Source organism: Ostrea edulis, chromosome 9, assembly GCF_947568905.1.
Source record: "Ostrea edulis chromosome 9, xbOstEdul1.1, whole genome shotgun sequence".
NCBI lineage: Eukaryota > Metazoa > Mollusca > Bivalvia > Ostreida > Ostreidae > Ostrea > Ostrea edulis.
In genome coordinates, this window is record NC_079172.1 from 65,317,316 (window position 1) to 65,328,954 (window position 11,639).

At 37.9% G+C, this 11,639-nt stretch overlaps 1 protein-coding gene across 2 annotated transcripts; it reads left to right on the forward strand.

Moving 5' to 3' along the window:
* Positions 1–1,954: 1,954 nt before the first annotated feature.
* Positions 1,955–5,741, forward strand: LOC130049929 (tripartite motif-containing protein 72-like). 2 transcript variants are annotated; one of them, XM_056148172.1, is made up of 2 exons: positions 1,955–2,562; positions 3,809–5,741. In XM_056148172.1, exon 2 carries the CDS (start codon positions 3,839–3,841, stop codon positions 5,501–5,503), a length of 1,665 nt encoding a protein of 554 aa, XP_056004147.1. In that variant the 5' UTR covers positions 1,955–2,562; positions 3,809–3,838; the 3' UTR covers positions 5,504–5,741. The 2 variants fall into 2 exon arrangements, with proteins under 2 accessions (XP_056004147.1, XP_056004146.1); XM_056148171.1 differs by having other exon boundaries at positions 1,955–2,193.
* The last annotated feature ends 5,898 nt before the right edge of the window (positions 5,742–11,639 follow it).

Sequence of the window (11,639 nt, forward strand, 5' to 3'; positions counted from 1 at the left end):
CTGAAACTCTTAATTTGCAAGCACTAGCAATTTGATGAAGCAATATTGAATAACAATATCATTTTGGTATCATTATTGACTTATCAATCATTTCATCGCAATATTTAGATTTTGAATTAAGTTTCAAATTTTTTTATGATCTTTTGCCTGAAAATATGAGGAAAATAAATGAAGATTTAAAAAATATTTTCACAAATATCGTGTTTTATGTAACTAATGTATTTGAACCGATGATTTCAATACATGTAATTCATAAGATTTGTTTCCTTTTAAAATATAGAGTAGATAAAATGTAATATTTTGATACTTCGTCATAATGTAACCATACGTATGGAAGGTTTACACCAAGAGGGACAGAAAGAACGCAATTCTGAATTCTTCTTGCCGAAACAACGCTTAGGAAATAAAAATAAACAGGTTTATTAATACTTGTTGATCCCTCCATTTTTTTAAAAATTGAAATGCAGGAATATGTGTGACAAGCGATGATTTTTTTTCAAAATTGAATCTTGACTAGGTCAGGAAGCTTTCATGTGAATGTAAACTTTTCAGGCCCAGTGATTTTTCAGAAGATAGTTAATGATTTTCCCTATATATTTGTACGTAAAAATGGATCCCCTATTGTCGCCTTATCTTACCCCCGGGGGCCATGATTCTAACAAACTTGAATCTGCACTATGTCAGGAAGCTTTCATGTAAATTTCAGCTTTTCTGGCCCAGTGGTTCTTGAGAAGATTTTTAAATGACCCCACCTTATTTTTCAATTTTTGTGATTATCTCCCCTTTGGAAGGGACATGGCCTTTCATTTGAACAAACTTCACCCAAGGATGATTTTGGCCGAGTTTAGTTGAAATTGGTCCAGTGGTTCTGGAGTAGACTTGCTCAAGTCTCTATGTTTAATAATCAGTGCTCTCTTTAATACTTTTGATAATGCCAAACATAAATGATAGAGAGCAGATATTACAGTAAAATTTGGATAAAATGATAAAGTAATAAAAACAACATAGAGACTTGAGCAAGTCTAGTTCTGGAGAAGAAGTCGAAAATGTAAAAAGTTGACAGACAGACGACGGACAACAGGCGATCAAAAAAGCTCACTTGAGCTCTCAGCTCATGTGAGCTAAAAAAAAAAAAAATAACTGTGCAAGGGAAAAAGCTGTAGTGGTAGTAGTTTGTTCCAGTACTGAAAGTTTGTGTGAGATACACTGTAGTGTGACATGTGCGGCTACGTCACAATATCAGAACGAGTCAGGCAATCTACGATTACCACCTGTTCTACGCTTTACCTGTCACAGGCACGTGACATCGCTTTTCAGGGGGGGGGGGTCAAATAATTTGAATACTGAAAGTACAAAAACAAGAAAACTCACACATTAAACGTTAAATTTATAATACTAAATCGGGGGGGGGGGGGGGGGGGGGGGGGTTCTAAATTTGCCTTTTTAAAAAAATGGACTTAAGTCAACTTGTACCCTGACCGACTCGTACCCAGGTCAACTCGTACCCAATAGGTCAACTCGTACCCAAAAGGTAAAAGTCCCAAGAATCTGGTTACGAGTTGACTCCTCCTCTTCAATTGATGACAACTCGTACCTAAGCGATATGTCACTTATATGCGCATACATATATTGCATTATGGGCAGATTCTTGGGTACGAGATGACATTTGCATTTTGGGTACGAGTTGACCTATGAGGTACGAGTTGACCTGGGTACGAGTCGGTCAGGGTACGAGTTGACTAGAAATCAAAAAAATCTTTCATTCGATTTCTTAAATCGTGGTACATCTATTTAGGGGGAAGCGCTTGTCCTTCATTAAATGGATGTATGATCCGATGTTTACAGAGTGTACATCAAGCGTAGCATGAGGACTTTTCCAAACTCGCTTGTCTCACTCTTGTGTTATGTTATTATTCATGCTTCCAATCTTCCCATTCACTACTACCATCAAAAATAGAAAAGAGGAGGGTCACCCAATATTTCTTCATTTGCATTTGAAATTAACGGAAAATCAACGTTACCAAAACCGTGGGGTGCATCAAAGTGGGTCAATGTGAAGTTTAAATCTATTGAAGCAGTAGATGACACGTACTTAGGTAGTGTATACAAGGTCGATCTCGTCACGTACAGGTATTTAAAGCACGGGACTACACTGAAGGTCGAAAGAACAGGGAAGCCATATTAGATTTACAGGTGAGACAAACATATTGCTATTATAATTCAGGCTCGTACCGAGGGGGGGTGCGGGGGTGCAAATGCACCCCCCTGTGAAAACCATTAAGCACTATTAAAGTCGGCTGTGTAAATCATCAAGCACTATTAAAGTCAAATATTTTCTAAAATCCCTAGCTTTTACTTCCACAGTAAGGAATATCACGAAATAAATTCAATACATATTGCCTATGCGTAAAGAAATAGGTTAACATCGTATTCGGTTTCTTTTTTAAACGAATTGAGTCTTGATCAGTGGTATGTTTTGCAGATATTCTAGGACAAATGCATCGTTTCAAAGATCGATTTGACCTAGCTGAGTTTTAGTGTGACTGCAGTTGTAGTACACAGGTAATATCAATAATGCTTTAAAGTATATCTTCAGAAGTACGAGTCGGACTCATCACAATTAAACTGCATACAAAATTTAAAAAGAGTAAAACGTACAAATGTATTGTGTTGTCTGTCATTGCGCTAAAACTGAACTTATTACCAATCAGTGAACATCTGACAAATCTAAAAAAAATACCTTGTATGATGCGGGATGCAGCTCATCACAGTTTAGCTGGACATACGTACATATGGAAATCAATAAAACTTTACGACCCAGGAATCAAATGTTGGGACATAAAAATTAAAAAAAAACTTTCAACTTACCAACTTTTTTTTCTGCATATAACCATGATAACTGGACACGCAATTTTTTTTTTTTTTTTTTTTTTTTTTTTATTTTTTTTTTTTTTTTTTTTTTTCCCTTAAGAACTTCTAGCAGTGCTCTTTATAAATGCTGTCTGTAATTTATGACTAAAATCTTCTTTTATTTTTTGGACTTAGTACTGTGTTGTAGTTTGAAGTTTTGTTCACCTTTCATTACCATTTCTTGAAACAAAGTTTGAATAAAAATGTTAACATGTATACATGTTTTACTTCATATTTTGCATCTTGGCTCTGTGAATGAATTTAAAGAAGTGATCCTTGGTACCTGCTAGGGGATACTAAACAAATAAAAGCAAAACTGAAAGTCCAACTTCATATAATTAATAAATAACTTTCATTAGACAAGAACACATTATTGACCAGCATTTCCTTAAATATGACCAATTTTAGTATGTTTCCCCTTTCATATTTATGAGTATTAAATAAGTAAATAAAAAGCAAAAATTTCATCCAGGATAGAGCATTTTTACCCTTATTTTTCTCTATTTCGCTTCTGCTTCCGGGGGGCTTCGCCTCCAAGGACCCCCCCCCCCCCCACCGGGCTTCGCCCTGGACCCGCTTGGGGGCCGTTTAAAGCCCCCAAACCATTCGCCGTAAATTTATGCACCCCCCATTGAAAAAGTCTGGGTACGGGCCTGTATATACACATTGCAGTGCCACCAAATCATTATGAATATATAAAGCTGTTTGTATGATTGATAAGACAGGTTTGATGACATTGGCTGACTTAGAATTCTATACATCAGGGGTGGGGGATTTGAAATGCCGTAATCGTTAAACATGTAATATATACCTCTATGATGATTCTCTATCTTGTTTATTTCAGGTCTTACAATTCAAACCCGATACTCAAAAATAATGTTCATTTCTCTATTAACAGTGAACTACTCATGTGACCCAGACACCAGATATGCTGCACCCCCGGCGCAGTGCCCAGCACGTCCTACTGTGCGACGCCTGTGAAACTGCCCCCCTACAAAGTCACTGTGAACGTTGTAATATAAATCTCTGTACTAACTGTGTAGGAAAACATCTCTTGGATTCGTCTAGAAAACACCGAGTCATACCGTTCATAGAGAAAAGTTCTACTCCTACATGTAACTACCCAAAATGTCCCAGCCACCCTGACAAACAGTGTGAACTTCACTGTGAGAAATGCGACCTTCCCGTCTGTTCTACCTGCGTCGCCTCAGGTAAACACAAAGGTCACGATATATCGGATATTCAGAAAAAACTCAGCGCTAAAACACAAGGTTTACAAAAAGATTTGGAAGAACTCGAAACCAGAATTTACCCCCGATACGAAGAAATCGTTTCCGATGTCCAAACTGAGAAAGCCCAGATAGAAACGACGTACGGGAAACTGACCACAGCTGCCGACCAACAAGGAGAAATCTTGCACCGGGAGATCACCGCCATTGTCAACCAACGGAAATCCGACATTGCGGAGATGAAAACTAAACATCTGGCTGCCTTAGATAAAAACACAGATGAAATCACACACAGTATTACTGAACTCAAACAAATCATTCTAAATCTGAAGGCAATATTGGAATCCAATGACGTCTCCCTAATCTCTACCTACAAATCTAGGAATGCCGAGTTCAGGAGATTACCACCAAAAGTCCAAGTTACATTACCAAATTTGTCACCTCAGAAAATAAACACAGAACAGCTCCGTGAAATGTTTGGGTCTCTGTCGCCATTATCCATTAACACAGAAGAACAAGGCTACATAATGAAGTCAGCAGAAGCTGTATCGTCTCCTCCAGTCAAGCCACTGCTTAATGAACCGCGCGTCACCGCCACCATAGACACTGGGTATAGCGGACTATACAGTGTTAGCTGTGTCAGTGAAGAACAAGTCTGGACACGCGGGAGTAACGAAATCATGAAGCTCCTCAACCTCCGGGGTAAACTACTAACATCAATACAAACCAAGTCAGGGAACAAACCAGGGGACATAGCAGTGACACGGGACGGAGATCTTGTTTATACTGACCCTGATAAAAGAACTATAAACTTAGTTAAGAATAAAGAGATACAAACCGTGATCACACTACAGGGGTGGAGACCTCGTGGTGTCTGCCGTACCGCCTCTGATGATCTCCTGGTTACCATGATCAGTGATGATGACAAACAATCCAAAGTTGTGCGTTACTCTGGCTCCACAGAAAAACAAACCATTCAGTTTGATGATCAGGGCCGTCCTCTCTATTCATCTGCTCGTTTCATCAGTGAGAACAGGAACCTGGATATCTGTGTGGTTGACTGGGATGTTGATGCAGTAGTGGTGGTCAATCAGTCAGGAAAACGCCGATTTAGATACACTGGTCATCCCTCTAATACCGAGCAATCATTTGATCCATACGGCATCACTACAGACAGCCAAAGTCACATCCTGACAGCAGAATGTTACAATCAGTGTATCCACATCCTAGATCAGGACGGACAGTTCCTCCGTTACATTCACTGTGATTTACACCGTCCATTAGATTTATGTGTGGACATCAGAGACAACCTCTTTGTGGCTGAGGAGTTCACTGCTAAAGTGAAGAAAATCCAATATCTATAAACACAGTGTTAATTACACATCTCAACACAGTGTTAATTACATCTATCAACACAGTGAAAATTACACATCTAGAAACCATGTTAATTACATCTATCAACACAGTGAAAATTACACATTTCAACACGGTGTTAATTACATATCTGGAAACCATGTTAATTACAGATCTCAACACAGTGTCTAAGCACTGTCTAAACTACAGATATAAACACAGTGTTAATTACAGATATAAACACAGTGTTAATTACAGATATAAACACAGTGTTAATTACAGATATAAACACAGTGTTAATTACAGATGTGTTTCTGACGTGTAATTAACCTGTGTATTGACAGTGGCTATGTCCTTGTTTATTTGTGTCTAATGAACATTATTCTCAGTGTTTAATACATATTATCATATTATAGATAAACATTTACTAGTGTACAGTCTTACATTATGACTGAGTACTTACTTAATAGATATGTAGTACATCTGATCTTGCATTATGACTGAGTTGTAGTACATCTGATCTTACATTATGACTGAGTACTTACTTAGATATGTAGTACATCTGATCTTACATTATGACTGAATACTTAGATATGTAGTACATCTGATCTTACATTATGACTGAGTACTTAGATATGTAGTACATCTGATCTTACATTATGACTGAGTACTTAGATATGTAGTACATCTGATCTTACATTATGACTGAGTACTTAGATATGTAGTACATCTGATCTTACATTATGACTGAGTACTTAGATATGTAGTACATCTGATCTTACATTATGACTGAGTACTTACTTATATATGTAGTACATCTGATCTTACATTATGACTGAGTACTTAGATATGTAGTACATCTGATCTTACATTATGACTGAGTACTTACTTAGATATGTAGTATATCTGATCTTACATTATGACTGAGTACTTACTTATATATGTAGTACATCTGATCTTACATTATGACTGAGTACTTAGATATGTAGTACATCTGATCTTACATTATGACTGAGTACTTACTTATATATGTAGTACATCTGATCTTACATTATGACTGAGTACTTAGATATGTAGTACATCTGATCTTACATTATGACTGAGTACTTACTTAGATATGTAGTACATCTGATCTTACATTATGACTGAGTACTTACTTAGATATGTAGTACATCTGATCTTACATTATGACTGAGTACTTACTTAGATATGTAGTATATCTGATCTTACATTATGACTGAGTACTTACTTAGATATGTAGTACATCTGATCTTACATTATGACTGAGTACTTAGATATGTAGTACATCTGATCTTACATTATGACTGAGTACTTAGGTATGTAGTACATCTGATCTTACATTATGACTGAGTACTTACTTATATATGTAGTACATCTGATCTTACATTATGACTGAATACTTACTTAGATATGTAGTACATCTGATCTTACATTATGACTGAGTACTTACTTAGCTGTGTAGTACAGTAACAGAGTGACCCCCAAACGTCCGATCTTCTGATCCAAGGTCACAGTCTTCTGTTGACCATCAATGAGTCCTACAAAGTCAACACAGACAAATAGAAATCTTATCTAAATGAATTTCCAAGAATTTATTTAAATTATTTACCTCAACAAAGTGCAGACTTCAGAATGCTGCACTTATTACAATCAAAACTATGATTTATCTGACATCAGATTTTGTAAATTTATTCTTATATTTCTGACTGCTGAAAAAATCGACAAGAATTAACAATTCAGCAAACAGCAAGGTAGATTGAAATCATTGAAAACTAGAGCTACTCTACAGTTCAAATAAAAGTTATAAAACAAATGCCCCCGCTTGTGGGACTAACCAGTCACTTATCTGACCCACACTGCCCATCAGTGAATTTTGTCGAATGATCGGGACTTTATTAAGAATGAGTCCAGCAGACTGGCCTTAGTGTGGGTCCTAGGATTTGAGAAGAACTTTACATCCAATCGCCTCCTCGCACTATACTTTGATCTTCATGCAGTCCGGCTTGACCCGAATCTCTCAGGTCTATCAAAACAAAAATAGTCAAGTTCAACCAGAATCTCAGATCTATCAAAATAAATTTCTTCTAATATATCAACTCCTCAAGAACAGGCTTCCTTGTAACGTAGCATTCTGCGTTCCAGACATAGCAAAATTATTTTTTCTCCAAAAAGTGAGTAAATATGTCCATGGACTCAATCATATATTATTCCAAAACTCAAAATATACATGTATTCATTTCAGTATTCGAATTTATTGCCATTATGGTTGTGATCTTAGGCAAGGAATACCTTTCAGCGGCGGATCCAGAAACTTTTCAAGAGGGGAGTGACCTTAGCTAAGTTTATACCTTTTCCACCTAAAACCCCAAAAAGGGGGAGGGGTCCGTGTTAGAATATGTCCTCACTTAACCCTTGCTTGTCGTAAGAGGCGATTAAATGGGGTGGTCTTTCAGATGAAACCGCAAAAACCGACTACTCGTGTCACAGCATAATACAGATCCCTCCCTGCTTAAAGGCCGTACGAACCGAGCATAGCATTAGGCCTAACTGTTGCAGCCCGTCACCGGTAATGGTGACGTCTCCGTATGAGTGACTAATTCTCGAGTGGGATTCACAACCAACCAACCCAAGGGGGGGGGGGGGGGGGGTAGACGGTGGCGAAGAGTCCAAGATTGCAAAGAAGATGGTTTTTGTTAAAAATGTTCAACAACAGGGGATCGGAGGGGGGTTACAATGACAATACACCCACCCCCCACCCCCTAATCCGCCACTGGTTTTAATAATTGTCTTTTACGTATTGTTACAGAGCATTTTGATAGTGTTGATTTTGTTTATCACCAACACCCCTTTGATATATACACAGTTTTTACATCATGCCCCTTGATAATAGACAAACTTATTCAGTCAGTATCGGGCTATCCTTATACAACTCCTGGGTCCCTGGTTCCAAATCATGGCGTGAACAAACTTAAATCTATACTAAATGATCTTTGTAAATTAATTTAACAAATAGTACACAAGTGGTTTATGAGAAAGTGGGTTTTAAAAATGTTTCCCTTTTTTAGACAAGAGAGCATTTCTTCTGTATAAGAAGAAATGCTCTCTAAAAACTAAACAGTTTTGTGGTACACGGGAGAATTGTGCTGCGGGGGCATATTTCCTGTCTGTGATAGTTCAGGATTTGTCTGTATAACTGGTGGAAAGTCGGTCAATAATTTGGTCAGATACTCCGTCATCACCCAACAAATCAATGATAATGACATTAAAATTGTGACATGAATTCTGATAAAGAAACTAGACAAGTACATGTACTATAAAGAGGGGGTATTTTTTAAAACATCAATTTTGCGTGGTATTATTTCCAAGAATATATATTTTTTAAAAGACTGTTCATCTATATAGAAGATATTAATTTGATCACCAAATTTGCAACCACAAAAAATATTGGACTTCTCTTGATGTGCTGCGGGGGCATACTCTCGAGTCAGTGACAATAGAGAATTTTCTCAGTCAGTCGCCGTCATCAACCTGCAAATAAAAAATTGAAATGGAATTAGAATTGTGACATAAATTCTGTTATTGTAGCTAGATACATTGTATGTGGGGGCATCATCCACGACGTGATCCAAGAGTGGCGGATTTCATTACTAACGGGAGACACCACATGTGATCCAAGAGTGGTGGATTTCATTACTAACCGGAGACACCACATGTGATCCAAGAGTGGCGGATTTCATTACTAACGGGAGACACCACATGTGATCCAAGAGTGGTGGATTTCATTACTAACCGGAGACACCACATGTGATCCAAGAGTGGCGGATTTCATTACTAACGGGAGACACCACATGTGATCCAAGAATGGCGGATTTCATTACTAACCGGAGACACCACATGTGATCCAAGAGTGGTGGATTTCATTACTAACGGGAGACACCACATGTGATCCAAGAGTGGCGGATTTCATTACTAACCGGAGACACCACATGTGATCCAAGAGTGGCGGATTTCATTACTAACGGGAGACACCACATGTGATCCAAGAGTGGTGGATTTCATTACTAACCGGAGACACCACATGTGATCCAAGAGTGGCGGATTTCATTACTAACGGGAGACACCACATGTGATCCAAGAGTGGCGGATTTCATTACTAACGGGAGACACCACATGTGATCCAAGAGTGGCGGATTTCATTACTAACGGGAGACACCACATGTGATCCAAGAGTGGCGGATTTCATTACTAACCGGAGACACCACATGTGATCCAAGAGTGGCGGATTTCATTACTAACGGGAGACACCACATGTGATCCAAGAGTGGCGGATTTCATTACTAACGGGAGACACCACATGTGATCCAAGAGTGGCGGATTTCATTACTAACGGGAGACACCACATGTGATCCAAGAGTGGCGGATTTCATTACTAACGGGAGACACCACATGTGATCCAAGAGTGGTGGATTTCATTACTAACGGGAGACACCACATGTGATCCAAGAGTGGTGGATTTCATTACTAACCGGAGACACCACATGTGATCCAAGAGTGGTGGATTTCATTACTAACGGGAGACAACACATGTGATCCAAGAGTGGCGGATCTCATTACTAACCAGGAAAGGCGAATGTGATTCAAGAGTGGCGGATTTTCATCACATTTAACCCGAGACGGCACACGGAGAAGAAAAGACATTTTAAAATTTAAACCATTTTCAGAATATAAATACGATCCATATAGTCAAACCCTGAAGACTAAATGTTTAAAGGATATAAATTTTCATTATTTTGATACATGTAGAGGCCTCCATACTTGCTAAAACTATAGTAAAGTAACATTTTTCCGGTCCGTTTTATGCTTACCAATGCCATTCTTATTGTATCGCTGTATCTTCTATTGTAATTTAAATTGTTTTGTTCTGAACCCTATAAATTCGGCTGCTCATTAAAATTGTTGGTTTGCGGACCGAGCTTTCCCTTCTTGGCCATTTCAAGGTATTATGTCTACTTTTTAAAAAGTTCATTTCTGATAAAAGGGTACTCTACATCGTCATAATGGCTGGGTTACTTTTAAAACAAGAATGCAAATATAAATCTAAATATCAGCAATATTTGTCTATTCATTTCAAAAGATATTTCCTAGCTGGGTAGCTCAGTAGGTTAGCGGGGGAAAAAAGCACGTCGACTTCTAAGTGCATGTTTTCATTAGATAAATTATAAACTGTTATTTTGGAATTGCACTGAAAATTGAGAGCAAATACGAACCTGGGTTGAAATACAGTGGAACTCTGTCCCGTATACTAATGACACCGGACACAGCTTTGTTTCCTGGACGATCATGGGTAGAGAATAATATATCCTAACCTTTAACACAGTTTTATTATGATTCACAGTTCCGAGGGCCATAAATTTCATATTCATGCTCAGTTTAGGACTAACTATAAACTCAATTTTATGCCAGATCGATGCCTGGGAGTAAGGAAAAAAAATTAAAAGCTTGTAATTTGTAGGGCCTATAATACGTTCTAAAGCTTGTAATTTGTAGGGCCTATAATACGTTCTGCCCCAAGAAAAGGGTTTCATTGTATTTGTTTTGTTCTAAAATTGTTGTAAAATAAATAAAGTTTGAATTTAAAGAAATAAAAACCACAACAAAGAAGGGAGCGGGGCCCAAACATACAAACTTTTGTGTCCCCCACTGTTTGTTAAGGGGGTGTCTGTTAAACTCCATTGGCCTGTATAGCTATAGCTGAACGAGAGCTAAGAATCTGGAAATCAAACACAGGGGCACGTCACGAATTGATCCTCTCTATTCTATATTTACACGTAATTATAGACAAGACGATGTCCAGTTTTATTAAGACGAAAACATTCGTGACGAGCCCAGGGCTGTGAACTTTTGCTTTATATTCTTTAAACCTCATTTAAAACTGTATTTTGCAGAAAATAAAATATACCCTTATCCAGACATTTTGATAGTACCGAACAGTACTGTACCTGACAACCACTACTGTCCTCAAATACTTCTGAACAAGCACTGAGCAGTCATTTTTTGTTTGACAGGAGGCAAGTGTCGTCTGATTAATCAAGAAAGACAACCTTTCTATATTTGTGACGTAGTAAA

Excerpts from the sequence above, each read along its gene's own strand:
- LOC130049929 (XM_056148172.1), top strand. The coding sequence starts at position 3,839 with ATGCTGCACCCCCGGCGCAGTGCCCAGCACGTCCTACTGTGCGACGCC.